Below are 14,072 nucleotides of genomic sequence, written 5' to 3' on the forward strand. Positions count from 1 at the left end.
CTGAAAACTTTGTGACTTGAATGAAAAAGCAAAAAGCAAAAAGAATGTTTATTGTATAGTTTCTTGAGAGAGAGACTTAAAATGATGTAGAAGATTAGGTTAAGGCCATATGATTCTGTTGAAAGGTAGAGGAGCGTGTGGAAGCCATGGCCTCTCATTCCCATGGTCCCATGATTGTTGATAAAATGACAGAGTATTAGCTCGTAGCCTTTCATTTCATTTCTTATCTACAGGTGTGGGCTCCTCTTCTACTACAAGCTGAGTAAGGCATACGAATAAGATCCAGAAGTCAGTGGCCATTCATCTTGGTAGAGCAGCAAAATGACCAGTTCACCAGCACTTTCCAGTGTGACATTGAACACCTCGTTTCTCCAGAAGCAGCCAACAACAAGGATAAGGTTGGTGTTGAACTTTGGCCAAGATTTGTTTAAGCTGAAGGGTGGCAGCAGCCGAGGTGGGCGAGTGATTGCAATGGCAGAGTACAACGTGAAGTTGATCACACCAACAGGAGAGACGGAGTTCAAGTGCCCGGATGACGAATACATTCTTGATCGAGCTGAGCAAATGGGATTTGATCTTCCATATTCATGTAGAGCAGGGTCTTGCTCTTCTTGTGCAGGGAAAGTAGTATCAGGGAAGGTGGATCAGTCAGATGGGAGCTACCTTGAGGATGATCAGATGGATGAAGGTTGGGTTTTAACTTGTGTTGCTTACCCGCAGTCAGATGTTGTCATTGAGACACACAAGGAGGAATATCTATTTAGTTAGTTAGTTAAGTCTGCTTCAAGATCTAGTTATTTATCTCCATGAAATGATTCTGGCTTGCCTTCAGGTCCTTAATCAGATGTCTCATGGAGTTTTTTGATCACTTTTCTTAGTTTTACACCAACATTCTAAAACCAATTTAGGTTAGGATTTAAATTGATATATTTGTAAAAATTTTAGATTTAAATTGGTACAATTATTTAGTTTAGGGTTTAGATTGACATAACTTCAAAGTTCAGGGTTTAAATTGATGCACATTATCTTATACGACTCCAAAAATTTAGAGATATAAATTGATATTTGTTCTAATTTTAAATAACATCACTATGCAAGAGACTATCGATAACTAAGGTCCTCATTTCAAGTAGAGAATACCTCACTATTGTAATTAGAGCGTAAAACACACCACTAACATAATTAAAGTCTCAACAGATTTTTTCAATAAAATCCATAGAGGGTTCATCCTTAGTTTACATCATATTCGCAGACAGCTCGTTGAGAGCACGAATGATGTCTAACGAGTTCGATTATACCCACAAAAGATGGCTGTTGACAATATAACCTCCCCTTCCAATACGTCAATGGGCTTAGTGCAAATAGAAGATCTTTGAGAGTCACAAACTGCCCACCCCACCCCTCCAACCATCTATCCTAACTCCCACGCCTCACTGACCTTATTTCCAGAAAGCTGAAGACTTATCATTCATCTTGAAGATGCAATGAAGATTGAACTTCTCATCATCGCTATGCAAGGAATGAAGCTAATTTTTGTAGCTCCACAAAACAATAATCACCTTCGTAAGATCCATATTTCTCAGTTTGCCTACGGTCCTCGCCTAAAGGTCCATCGACATCGACTACCAATCCTCTTTGCAAGAGATAAGTGAACCAAATGAGATTAGAAAAGTATTGTTCCCACACTTTTTGAGCAAACTAACACAAACCACATATTGTGGCATGCGGTCTCCTTGTCTTTCCTGCAAAATAAGCCAAAAAGAGTTCATAGAAACTTTAGAAGTTGTGTTATGAAGTAACTACGTGTTGGTTTGATCTTTTGTAAATTGACTAAAATTCAGAAGAAACATAGATAGTCTAAAGGAAAGAAAAATTGAAGTTTCACTTAATTTCATGTTTGAGAGCTAAATTACATTGTTAAATAACTTAGGTTAGGCTAGGAATTAAATTGCAAATGATTTACCTTTAGCTTTACTAATGAAATTAAGTGACATATGCTCTTTATTGGTTCATGATATTTCATAAAGTTTTGAAGTTTTTGCCATTTAAATTTGTGGTTTTCAAGTCTGTCCTTAAATCCAATTCTTCTAAAGGTTTTTAGTTAGGGAAATACAAATCTGAGATAATTTGCCATTTTTTCTTGTTTTGGTGTGGTTTTGAAGCATTATTTTGATCACATTCTTTTAAAGCTCAAATATATGTTTTGGTTCCATTGTTTAAAATGCTTCAATTTAATATTTAAGATATGTTTGGAATTTTAATTTAAAGAATATAATGTTTGGTAACGTCTGGAAATAGCTTTGAAATGTATTTTAAATAGTTTTTATTACGTGAATTTAATAAAATTAAGTTTTTTTAAAAATATTTTTTTATTAATATATGCATGTATTTATTTGTTTCGAATGTTTTTTAAATATAGAAAATGAGCTAATTTTTTTTAAAAATAAATATAACGAAATTATACTTTCTATAGACTCAAAATAATCAACAATTACTTCAGTGATAGACATTGAGAGATCGGAGTCTATTATTGATAGAAAGTAGTTCTTCTTTCTTATTTCCTTCTTCGTTATGGTTCCTTGTGTGCATTTTTATCCAACAAGTTCCAAATCTTTGAAAGAAAAGATTTTTCAAAGAGAAAAATTGTGAGTTTAAAATTATTTTTAAGGCCAATATCAATTTACAAATCTAAATTTTAGGTCATATCAATTAAAACTTTGAACTTTAATTGTCACGATGCCATGTAAAATAAAAGGATCAAATTCTCTTCTCGTGTATGGAAATTGAAATCAATATAAGATAATTTAGTAAATAAAGATACTACTTTAATTATCATATAAAATATCAATAGTTTCAATCTCTTGCTTTACCACGGTTGAACTCAAAACAATAACAATAAAAAATTCAATGGGACAACATGAGCGTAAATCCAACTTGTTGTCCATACATGGGTGGATTTATTAAGGAGTCGGGACTCCTCTCACATTCTCGATTTTTGTATTTTAATATTAATTTTGAAGTGTTAGATTGTAATATATATTAAATAATGTTTTACCTTTACTAAATTCTAGTTTTGGTGTAATAACTATGCTCTTCTACAAAATCGTAAGGTTTCGGGGTTAGATATTTGCCTATTATAATTATTTTTGTCATTTGCTGCATTCGATAAACAAAAACTTAGTCGACTTGCTCAGTTTTATCCAAGAGAATTTTCAGCTATTGAACTCTCTTGAGTTTGTTGAACTAAAAAGCATTGGTGATCTTGTAGTGAAAATAGTTGTTACAAAAAGAGATAAGGTCTACCCATTATTTTATCCATTGCTCACATTGACATTGATTTTACCGGTTGCAACAACTACTTAGAGAAAACTTTTTTTGCTATGAATATTATGAAGACTCGACTACGTAATCGAGTTGGAGATCGATAGATGAATTATTGTCTTATAGCTTATATTGAGAAATATTTCTTGGATAAGTTGATAATAAACTTATCATAAATCGATTTTAAAATATAAAAACTCGTAGAGAATAGTTGCAATACGTATTAAATTAATTAATCTTTAAAGCTACTAATATTTTTTAAAACATTTTTTAGTGTGTTTGTTATATAGTGTTCTTACATAAAATTTCTAGATCCACCATTGTGTTCATATATATTTCATTTAACATGTGTTAAAAATGAAAAAGTCAGTGATTTGAATTTTCTCATTCTATCGAATTAAAGAAAACTGTGTGTCAATTCATTCAAATTTGATAAGATTCATCCACTTCAACCCTTCTCTATTCATTACTAACCAATGCAAAAATTCAATGACACCAAATTGAAGTTCCACCCTTGTCTTAAGAAGAATGTTTACACAATGTCCTAATCTTTTAATGCAGTGTGTTTTTATTAGTTTCAAGAATTTAGTGGATCCACTTATCATATAAATGTAAAATAGAAAATACTCATACAAAGTCATCACTATGACACAAGTAGTCACCAATAGACAAAATTCTTTTAATGAATAAGTTATTATTTCATCATTTAGTTTCCAAAACTTATATATTTTGAGTAATTGAGATTTGAATTTAGGTTTGGTTTAATTCCTTCAAGTTGGGAGAGTGACATTTAGTTCTTTCTAAGTTTTGAGTTTTTAAATTGTTTTTAAGTAAGATTACAACTAAATGATATAACAAAATGGTGACGTTATAGTTAGATATGTCGTTTAGACTTTTTTTAAATTGCTAATTCTTGTCAAAGAAAGTTAGATTACAAGGTTTTTATAATACAATAGGATTGGAGGAATTTGAATCACAAGATTGCATATTCAGTTAAACTACTTTTGCAAAAATGAAAACTCAATGATGGAAAAAGAGTTCAAATCTTGTGTAATGTTCCAAGTTTAGGTGTGAGTCGTGAATGAATTAGGATCATTTCTAATTGAGATAGACTTAAAAACATAAGATAATGGTTAAGAAAAACCCAAAAGAATTGAATGTTTCTACGTATTCCAAGAATGTGCCTTCTTCTTTTGGATGACTCAATCATATAAACTACAAAACATTGGTGTTAGTTTGTGATGCCAATAGCGTTAAATGGTAGAGACAAAGAGTAATGTCGAGACCATTAGACATCGAATCTAGATTCCAAATCCTAGTAAATACTCGGGCTTGGGACATCTCGAGACCAAAAGTATATTTTGTTTATTGATTATTATTGTATTTTAAAAAAATGGTTTATGAAGGCATTAGTACTCGGTAGCAGCTGTTGTTCACATTTTGAAACCAAATCTTTGGAAGGATAAGAATCCACAACCATTACCATTCGTTGCCAAAAGATAAGGCGTTAACTCACATCCACACGCTCTCTATTTCACTCTCCACGTTATAGCCACACGACCCAAAAATCCTCTTTAAAAAACCCTCTCCACTCTCTCAATTCCATTTCATCTCATCTCATCTCCAATCCAACACAAGAACAATAAGAAAAATGAGCAGCACCACTGCAATCACCTCCCCATTTCCGGCCACCTCCTTCATCCGTCGGAATCCTACCGGTGGAGTGAGTTTCAAGCCATTTCCCAACATGGGTGAGTCTCTGTACGGGCTGAAACACCGCGGCGGACGACTGGCGATGAAGGCATACAAGGTGAAACTCATAACCCCAGATGGAGAGAAAACGGTTGAATGTGATGCTGATCTTTACATTTTGGATGCGGCTGAGGAAAGTGGGCTTGATCTTCCTTACTCTTGCAGAGCTGGGGCTTGTTCTTCATGCGTTGGGAAAGTGGTATCAGGGAAATTGGATCAATCTGATCAGAGTTTTCTTGATGATGAGCAAGTGGCTGAAGGTTGGGTTTTAACTTGTGTTGCTAGGCCTGAGTCTGATCTTGTAATTGAGACTCACAAGGAGGATTCCTTTGCTGGTTAAAACAGAGGAACAAGAAGGGATTAAACTTATTTTTTCTTTTTATCTTTTCTATCTTTGTTGATGAGAGTAAGCATAATGGACATTGTTTTCTTAGCTTGATGATGATGATGATGATGATGATGATATCTCTCTTTTAAAGTGTTTGTTGAAAATTGTATTGTTCATTACTGGTTTAAGTTTATTTACAACTCGGGTTTTGTTTATCTGTTGTTGGGTTCTTAACTTTCATTTCTTTTTGGCTTCTTTACTTTCATGTGAATGATACTGTCTTTTAGCTTCACGTATATCACTTTAGCTCTCCATTGTAAATCATTTTGTTTATTGTTTTATTTATATGTTGTTGGGTGGTTGTTATTTATTTCTCTTTGATATCCAAGTTGTGAATGATACTATAGATTAATCCATCTTTATTTTGGGGAATGGTAAAAAATAGTCCATTTTTTAGGGCAATATATGAGTGAAAAGTTCAATTTACCCTCAACGAAATTTTCCTTCTCTTCACTTAAATCACAACAAACTCAATTTCTTCTTCCACTTGTTATCTTCTTCCTCTAACCTCTTCCAATCGTGGAGGACCAATTTCAATTTGATCTTTTAGGGCTTTCTTCTTCCTAAAGGACATTAAGGAACAAAATATTGCTGACAGACTAAGATGGTGAGGAGAATTGTGGCTTGTTAAGAGGTGAGAGGAAGAAGGAAAGAAGAATTACTTTTCAGTTGTAGTTGCTGTTGACCGTCGTAGGGTGTTGAGTCGTGAGGGGAGAACCAATGCATGCGTGAGATAAATGAAGAGAAAAAGGGAACTTTATACAACTGCTTACACATTGATCCATAGAAGCAATTTTGAGGCGTACTTTCAACAGCCTAAAAATGAATAAAATTAAGTCACCCAATTTTAACAATAAATTTATTTGGTCTTTAATATTTTAAAAGACCCTATTTTTAGTTCTCAATTTTTAAATTTATTATTATTATTTTAACCTGCCATACTAAATAACATATAATAGATTTTTTAAAAATTATATTTCCTCTTCATATTATTTTTAGCTTCAAAATGTGATGTACAACTAAAATTACTTGTACCTTTTGATCCTAAGCTAAGAAAAACTACTTAAAAAAAAAAAAAATAGAGACAAATATGTGATTAATGTAGAAAATTTGAATTCAATAAAAAAATCACATGGTAACAAAATTCAACAAATTTAATTTCAAAAACTACAAAAGTTATATTACCATTAAAATTATTTAATAATGAGTTTAATTTCAAAAAGTTTTTTTTTTTTTTTTTGGATAAAATGTATTCCAAAATGAAGGTGGAAAATGGGAGAGAATTAAAAGTCATTTTATGTTAATGTTTTAATGTTTTAATGCTTAATGTATTCTATAAGATATAATGCATTATAAAACAATCTTGTTGTTCACACAATACTTTCTAAGAAATTTAATTTGTGGAGTTGAACTTGTGTTGATGTTGATTATAATGAGATGTGGTTTGTTCTCTAGTATTTGATCATCTGATTCTCTCTCGGTTGAATGTTTATGCTTGATTTAAGGAAGCAAAGCACATGATGTTCTTGAAGTTAAAGTCTTGGAAGAAAGTTTGCATCTTCAAAGGGAGCTTCAATCTTCAATGATAGTCGACTTCAAGAGTTATGGAGTTTCTGTTGGGATTTATGTCCTAATACTCGTAGATTGTAAATATAATTCATTGACCGTTGTTAATAAAGTGTTATTGTAATAATTGTTATTGATTAAATTATTAGTTTTGTCTTAATAACTCAAATCCAATAAACTAACATGGTAAGTTGTTTAATGAGTCTTGAACGGTATGCAGACACATATAGGAATCAATGTTCAAGATCAGCTTAAAATGTCTATAGTATAGGGATAAGACCGAGGAGCTTATCTTGGTAACACTATGCATATGGCTATGCAAATTTATATTTATTATTTAAATTAAATAAATAAAAATGCAATTCAATTTTAAATAAAAGAATTTCTATATAGAATTATATGGGGAATGGTGATTAGAAAACACAAAGATCCAACATGTTCGTGTAGTTGACAAGTGAGTAAGGATATCTTATCCAATGAGTTTACATAAGACCGGACCGCGAAATAGTAACTACTAGATGTAATTTCGTTAACTAGTTAGATTTCTATTTCACTAGAATGACCTAGGTCACTTAGTCTTAATCCTGAGTGTATTATGAACTCTTGTTAGCGAGAGATTGTTCTTTGATTTGTACGGGTGAAAGTGGTCACATCGCCGACTTAATAAGCTGATCATTTTTTAGAGACAAGATCGAGCGAGGTGCTGTAAACATAATTACACAAGATGAAATTCACTCATTCCCTATTTTAAGGTAAGTAGATCAGTGTTCTCTTAAACGGTGTCTCCAAGTCTTAAACAAAGGGTCTTACCCTCTCTATGGCACGAGAGGGGTTTCTGTTTACTGGTATGACCCTAAACAAGTTGTTCATTAAAGGAGCACTGATATTTAAGGATTAGAGGTAACTCAGAGGTAAAACAGTAAATTGATCCAGTTGGTATTACAAACACTCGTGAATGACTAACTTACTGTAATTGGTCTATATTCGTGAACACAAAAATATATCTACAGTGAGAAGAGTTTAGCTGTGAGTCTTTAGTGGAGTGTACGCATAGTTAATGAATATTGATTAATGTGGTTAATGAGTTTAGCCAGTTAATCTCAGATTGTTGTAGCTTCTGATCTATAGGTCCATTAGGTCTCCTTCCTAGCTCGTAAAGGGTAATGAGATTTATTTATATTGGTTGTAATTTGAAATGTTCAAATTTACTTTGAGAATTAGTTTAATGTATAGTGATGCATTATAATATAAAATTTATCAAACTTTATTATATAAATTTAATTTTGGATATGATTCAAAATTAATTTATGAGAGATAAAATATTTGAATGAGTTCAAATATTAATTTAATGTGATTTGGATTCATATTAATTAGGAGAGAAACTTATATTTGAATATGATTTAAATTTAATTTAAGTTAAATGTAAAATATTTAATTTAGCTATTAATTAATTAATAGTTTAGTTTTATTTAATTAAATCTATAAGATATTGTAGAGATATTCATTCAAATAAGTTCTGAATGAAATATTAATTTAATTTAATTTAATTAATTATATTAATATAAATCTATAAGATATTAGAAAGATATTCATTCAAATAAGATTTGAATAAAATATCAATTAAATATGCTTTAATTAATTATATTAATATAAATTTATAAGATATTGAAGAGATATTCATTCATCGAATGAATGAAATATTAATTAAATTGATTTAATTAATTAATTGTTAATTAATAAGTAGATTTGATAATATAATCTTATGATTCTCTCTACTCTTTTTTCTATTTAAAAAAGGAAAGAGAGTTATAAATATCTAGAAGAAAAAAGTTTTCTTTAAAAAAATTGATCAAGAAAAAAAGTAAAGACTTTTGCTCTGCAAAAAAAAAAAAAAAAAGAGCTTCTCTCAACTATCTCTAAACGTTTTCTCATCCCAATTGGTTCCTACAAACCAATTTCATACCAGAGGATATTTTGGGATTCCCAAATTAAATTGTCATAGGGTTATCCATTCAATTTCTTTATAGTCCTTCTAGAGTAAATTTTTTTTCCCTACAAATGAAGATAATTCCCTATTTATAGAGTTATATAGTGGACTTTATGGGCTTGGGTCTGGTTGGTCCATGGATCAGAGACGTTTGTTTTCTTCTTCTTTCATGGCCACACTCAATCTTTGAAAGATTAAAGATCGAGTAGTTGAAAGCTTGATGCGATCAAAGACAGAAGTTCTATGCTTGGATTCTTTTGAACCATTGATTTCTTTTGAAGATATATGATTGTTGTCTCCACTATATTAATAGTATGACAAGCAATGATTTCTAATACGTCCTCTAGATGATCATCGAGGAAGTTTCTTGGGTCCTCATCTCCAATGTAGACAATTCTTCGAACCGGTCTTTGCAATCCATGCTTAGAGCTTTTCATCAGTTTATGTAGTCGATGACTAGCTCTCTCTTTCGTTGTTTGGTGTTTGTCAGCTCCATCTACTGACCAAATGCCTAGTGCTATAGAAGCAGTTAAGAAACTCATTTTCCAGCTGTTATCAGCTGTCAATTACTTACGACTTCAAATTGGTATACCACTCGAAGGCATTTTCTTTTAAGCTTCGAACGAACTGACTGATTGGTTGGTCTCCTCTCAATCTTGTCGTTCTCGCATGTTTCAATAAAGTGAGCAACGTATTGCTTTAAATTATCATTTCCGTCGAATTGTTGAAACTTTGGAGGTTAGTACCCAACATGCATTCGCAAGTCATTGGTTCTCTTGGTATATGATATGTAGTACATAAGGGAAGTTTGTGGTTATCCTTCATAATGAGCTCTTATGGAGCTTATAATGTAAAACTCGTACTAAAAACATCAATACATTACATTATAACATCAATAACAAGGTTCGTTCTACACAACATTGGCCAATTGAGACCCTTCAATATCGACCTATCTATCTATTCAACACTTGGCTATAGAAACCATAATGAAACCTCTAAATTTGTAAACCATTATGGTGCCAAAAAAAAAAAAACAAAACAAAACAAAAAGATAGAAAACCAAAAACTTGGGGGAAAATGTAGGACTAGTAAATATATTCATTCATATCAGAAAGATTATCACAACTTTTTCCTAGAACTTGAACCATTTAATTTGGGGGATGGGCTTGAAGACTCCTTGAATGCAGAGGGGCATAGGTCACTAACACTGGAAAATTGCCAAAAAAGGATATTTGTTAAGAGACTAAACACTTTTGGGATCAATTTTTAAAAAGTTGAGTTATGGGACAAATAAGCATGTGAAAAGTCCAACTTACTATTTTATTAAAAAACCCTAAAAATGAATATTGTGCTGCATATTTGTGATTTCTTCACTTCTACCTTGCACGCAAATTCTCTTTAGTGAACTAAGACTGTGGATGAACTACAACCATGAGATTCCATTGAACGTTGTCCATAGAGCTTCATTTTGAAACTCATAGTGAAATTTTGAAATGTGCGAGATACATGCGAGATGATTTTGTGTATGTTTAGTAAGTTTATTAGGCCCTTATGGTTTATCTCGCACACACCTCACACCTATCTCGCATGTTTCAAACTGTCACTATGAGTTTCACAATCAAATTGCTACCCCTCCTAAGTCATTTAGAGTGATTTTGTCCATGTTTATTAAATTTATTAGACCCTTATGTTTTATCTCGCACACATCTCGCACATTTCAAACTTTTACTATAAGTTTCACAATCAAATTGCTACCTCTCCTAAGCCATTTAGAATGATTCTATGCATATTGCACACATCTAGCACGCATCTAGTAAGGGTTTGAATAATACATTAAAGACAATGAAAGAACAAAATTATTCTCAATCACATTAGTCACATACTCTGTATCACAAATGATCAACTTCAAGAATACAATTAAATGGTTTGGCATAAGCTCAAAGAGATACAAAACGGTAACTCCAATTCTTGTATTGTCTACCCTAAACCTAATTACACCATGTATGTCCAAATCTTTTGCTTTTAATAGGGCATCAAGCATTGTTTGATACTTGCTTTCCACCGGTTGTTCAATCTTCAACTAAAGCAGCCAAATTTTAAGTAACATATAAGCAATAAAAATGAGGAAAAAAATATATGGAGAAAACTAATAAAAAGAGCCACTCAAAAAGTTCACAAATTAATGGTTTGCTTCTTCTTTATCTGATTCATCTCTTATTTGCTTCTTCAACTATGCATTATTTTATGTACCCTTTTCAAGATAGTACCCTTTTGTATTCACTATTCCTGGATCAAAATTTAATTTTTTAATGAGTTGAATATTCATTTAGTTTAAGGATCTAATACCATATTAGATAGCATGAGGCTTCTTTCAAAATTAATTGGTAATGAGAGAATTGACTCATCTATATATCTTATAAACATTATGGAGCCCTTGATTAGAATCATCGTAACTAATGTGGGTAAAAACTTAATAATTAAGGATGGTAAGCCAAGTTAGAGAAACATATATCATCCAAGAAGCTTGTTGCCCAACCCAAAATTTAAACCATTTAGAACAGAACTAAATGAAGTTGAAGGAACATGAGTTAAAGCTATCTCCTGTAGGGCATATTGTACACCTGAAATATTTAGTATTCTTGAGACTCAAATACCCGTTCATCTAATGGTATTGATGGAAGAAGTTTTTCAAGTTTAGATGATAGTTTTACAAACATGGAAGATTTAGTGCTCTCTGACTAGAGTAATGCAAATTAAGTTCATAAATAATAGAATTGAATTATCAAGTTAGGAATTCATATGAAAAACAATGAATTTTGAGCTCAAAACAAATATGAAAATCAAAATCATTCACATTCTTACAAAAACTCGCCATCCACCTGATAATCTAGTCATTGTTGATAATCCTTCTTCTCAAACACTGCAACATCAAGTTCCACAATATTGAACAACTTAGTAACAACAGTAGGTACACCTCTAAAGAAAATAGGCCTACTTCTCCCACACATGCCCTTCTCCACACGTTCAACCCTCGCCGATGTCTCATCCCCTGAATCGGATTCCTCCAAGCAAGAAACGTAGGGCATTCCAGGGCAATCCATAGTCGTATAGATTGTGAGGATGGAAAACGACATCAACTCCATATACCTCCTCACCGAAATCCAATTTTCACTGCAAGATCATGTCTTGGGACTTGAGTGAGTCATGTTCCACAGTGAAATCACTGGAACTACCATTGCTTTCGTAGTTTGAATGAAAAATGGGAAAGGAAAAAAAGAGAAATCAAAGGTTTTGTGAAAATGAGGGAAAATGGAATAACAGAGGGAGAGATGAGAGAAAAATGAAAAATAAAATTAGGGAAGTGAGGAAATGGAGGGAGAAGGAGAAGGAGAAAGAATTCCATAAATCGAGCTGATTGCCCTCTTAGCCTAGATGTGAGTCTTCTCCTCTCCTCCTTAAGCCATTTAAGATTTTGGTTAGTTTTAGTAAATATTTTATTGGATTTTGGGTTACCCATCAAATATCAATTACCTTGGTTTTAAAATAATTCAATTTTGGTTAAAGGTGAATTATTTTCTTAATGTTGGATTATTTCTTGAAGATTTAATTGGCTAAATTTCTTAATTGGAGGATTGGAGCTATGGAATTTACCGACCATTCAAGTTTGTTTTAGTTTCAACCTTAGCCTTGAGATAAGTTTGGATACTTTTGTAAATAATTGGGTGATTGGTTGACAAAATTAATAATTTTAATTTTGTTTCTGTTAAAGACTGTGTTAATTGGAAATTGATTGTCAACAGAATTTTAGCTAATCTCGAGGTAAGAGATTCTACTACTAGACCTTCTACAGTAGATTAAAGAGCTTGCATGTATTTTTCTCTTATTATGCATTAAGGTAGCTAAGATGCATAATGTGACTATTGGGGATGACTGATATAAATGACTGCATAGATGACTACATGGACTATCTTTATATATGACTGAGATATGTTATGATCGGGATATGTTATGATCGAGACATGTTATGAATGAGACATGCTAACTTAGATATGTTATCATTAAGATACGAGATGACATAGATATGATATTTATGATATGCTACATGTTAAAGACTGAGGTGTTCTGTTAACTTTGTTTGTTAGGGTCGTACTCATATGGGTGTCCCTCGGGATCACCACCATTATTATGACTCTGTGTGTTCGATGAGACCACCAACCTGTCATGATAACTTTTATAACTTTTATGAGTGATTCGATGGGGTCACTTACAACCCGATTTTCTGAGGTGTTCCTTTGGGTTCACCAAAGATCAAATGTGTTTCTATGGGATCACAAGATAGTGTGTGTTCGAGAGCACGATAGTTATGGGTACTATTTGCACAAGATTTTCGGAGAAATTTGGTTCGTGGAGTTGAACTTGAGTTGATGTTATATTTTGTTGATTTGATGTGATATAGTTTGATCTCTAGAATTTGATCCTGTGATTCTCTCTCGATTGGATGCTTACGCTTGATTTGGAGGAAGCAGAGCACGTGATGTTCTTGAAGTTGGAGCATTCGAAGGAAGATTGAAGATTGGAGTTGGAGTCTTGGAAGAAAACTTCTATCTTCAAAGGAGCTTCAATCTTCGAGGATGGTCGACTTCAAAAGTTAGGGAGTCTTCTAGCTCTTGAGAGAATTAGAATTCTCTATAGATCTTTTAGAGTAAAAAATTTTCAACTCTTACCAACAAGAAGAACTCTTCTATTTATAGAGTTCTCTACTAGGTTTTATGGGCTTAAGCCTAGTTGGTCCATAGACTCGATCCATGGGCTCAACTACACGGATTTTGGTCATATTTATCATTTAGGCTCAATTAAGTTTATTTTTTGGTTCAATTGAAATTAGTCCAAAGATAATATTTAATTAAACCAAAATAATTAATTTGATCCAACGGTTATGATGAAAACATGTGGCGTTATCATAATTGACCAATTTATGTTTTCAATTTGAATTTGGGATACATATTAATTTTTTAATTAGTTCCAAATTCAATTATTTGCATTTTTACCATTAATTTA

At 32.2% G+C, this 14,072-nt stretch overlaps 2 protein-coding genes across 2 annotated transcripts; both read left to right on the forward strand.

The window, feature by feature from the left end:
- Positions 1–119: 119 nt before the first annotated feature.
- On the forward strand, positions 120–1,030 carry LOC101204727 (ferredoxin). Its single transcript, XM_004146212.3, has one exon. It carries the CDS (start codon positions 322–324, stop codon positions 766–768), a length of 447 nt encoding a protein of 148 aa, XP_004146260.1. The 5' UTR covers positions 120–321; the 3' UTR covers positions 769–1,030.
- A 3,834-nt stretch (positions 1,031–4,864) lies between these two features.
- Positions 4,865–5,618, forward strand: LOC101204479 (ferredoxin, leaf L-A). Its single transcript, XM_004146211.3, has one exon. It carries the CDS (start codon positions 4,973–4,975, stop codon positions 5,411–5,413), a length of 441 nt encoding a protein of 146 aa, XP_004146259.1. The 5' UTR covers positions 4,865–4,972; the 3' UTR covers positions 5,414–5,618.
- The last annotated feature ends 8,454 nt before the right edge of the window (positions 5,619–14,072 follow it).

Source organism: Cucumis sativus, chromosome 3, assembly GCF_000004075.3.
Source record: "Cucumis sativus cultivar 9930 chromosome 3, Cucumber_9930_V3, whole genome shotgun sequence".
In the NCBI taxonomy this organism is placed as follows: domain Eukaryota; kingdom Viridiplantae; phylum Streptophyta; class Magnoliopsida; order Cucurbitales; family Cucurbitaceae; genus Cucumis; species Cucumis sativus.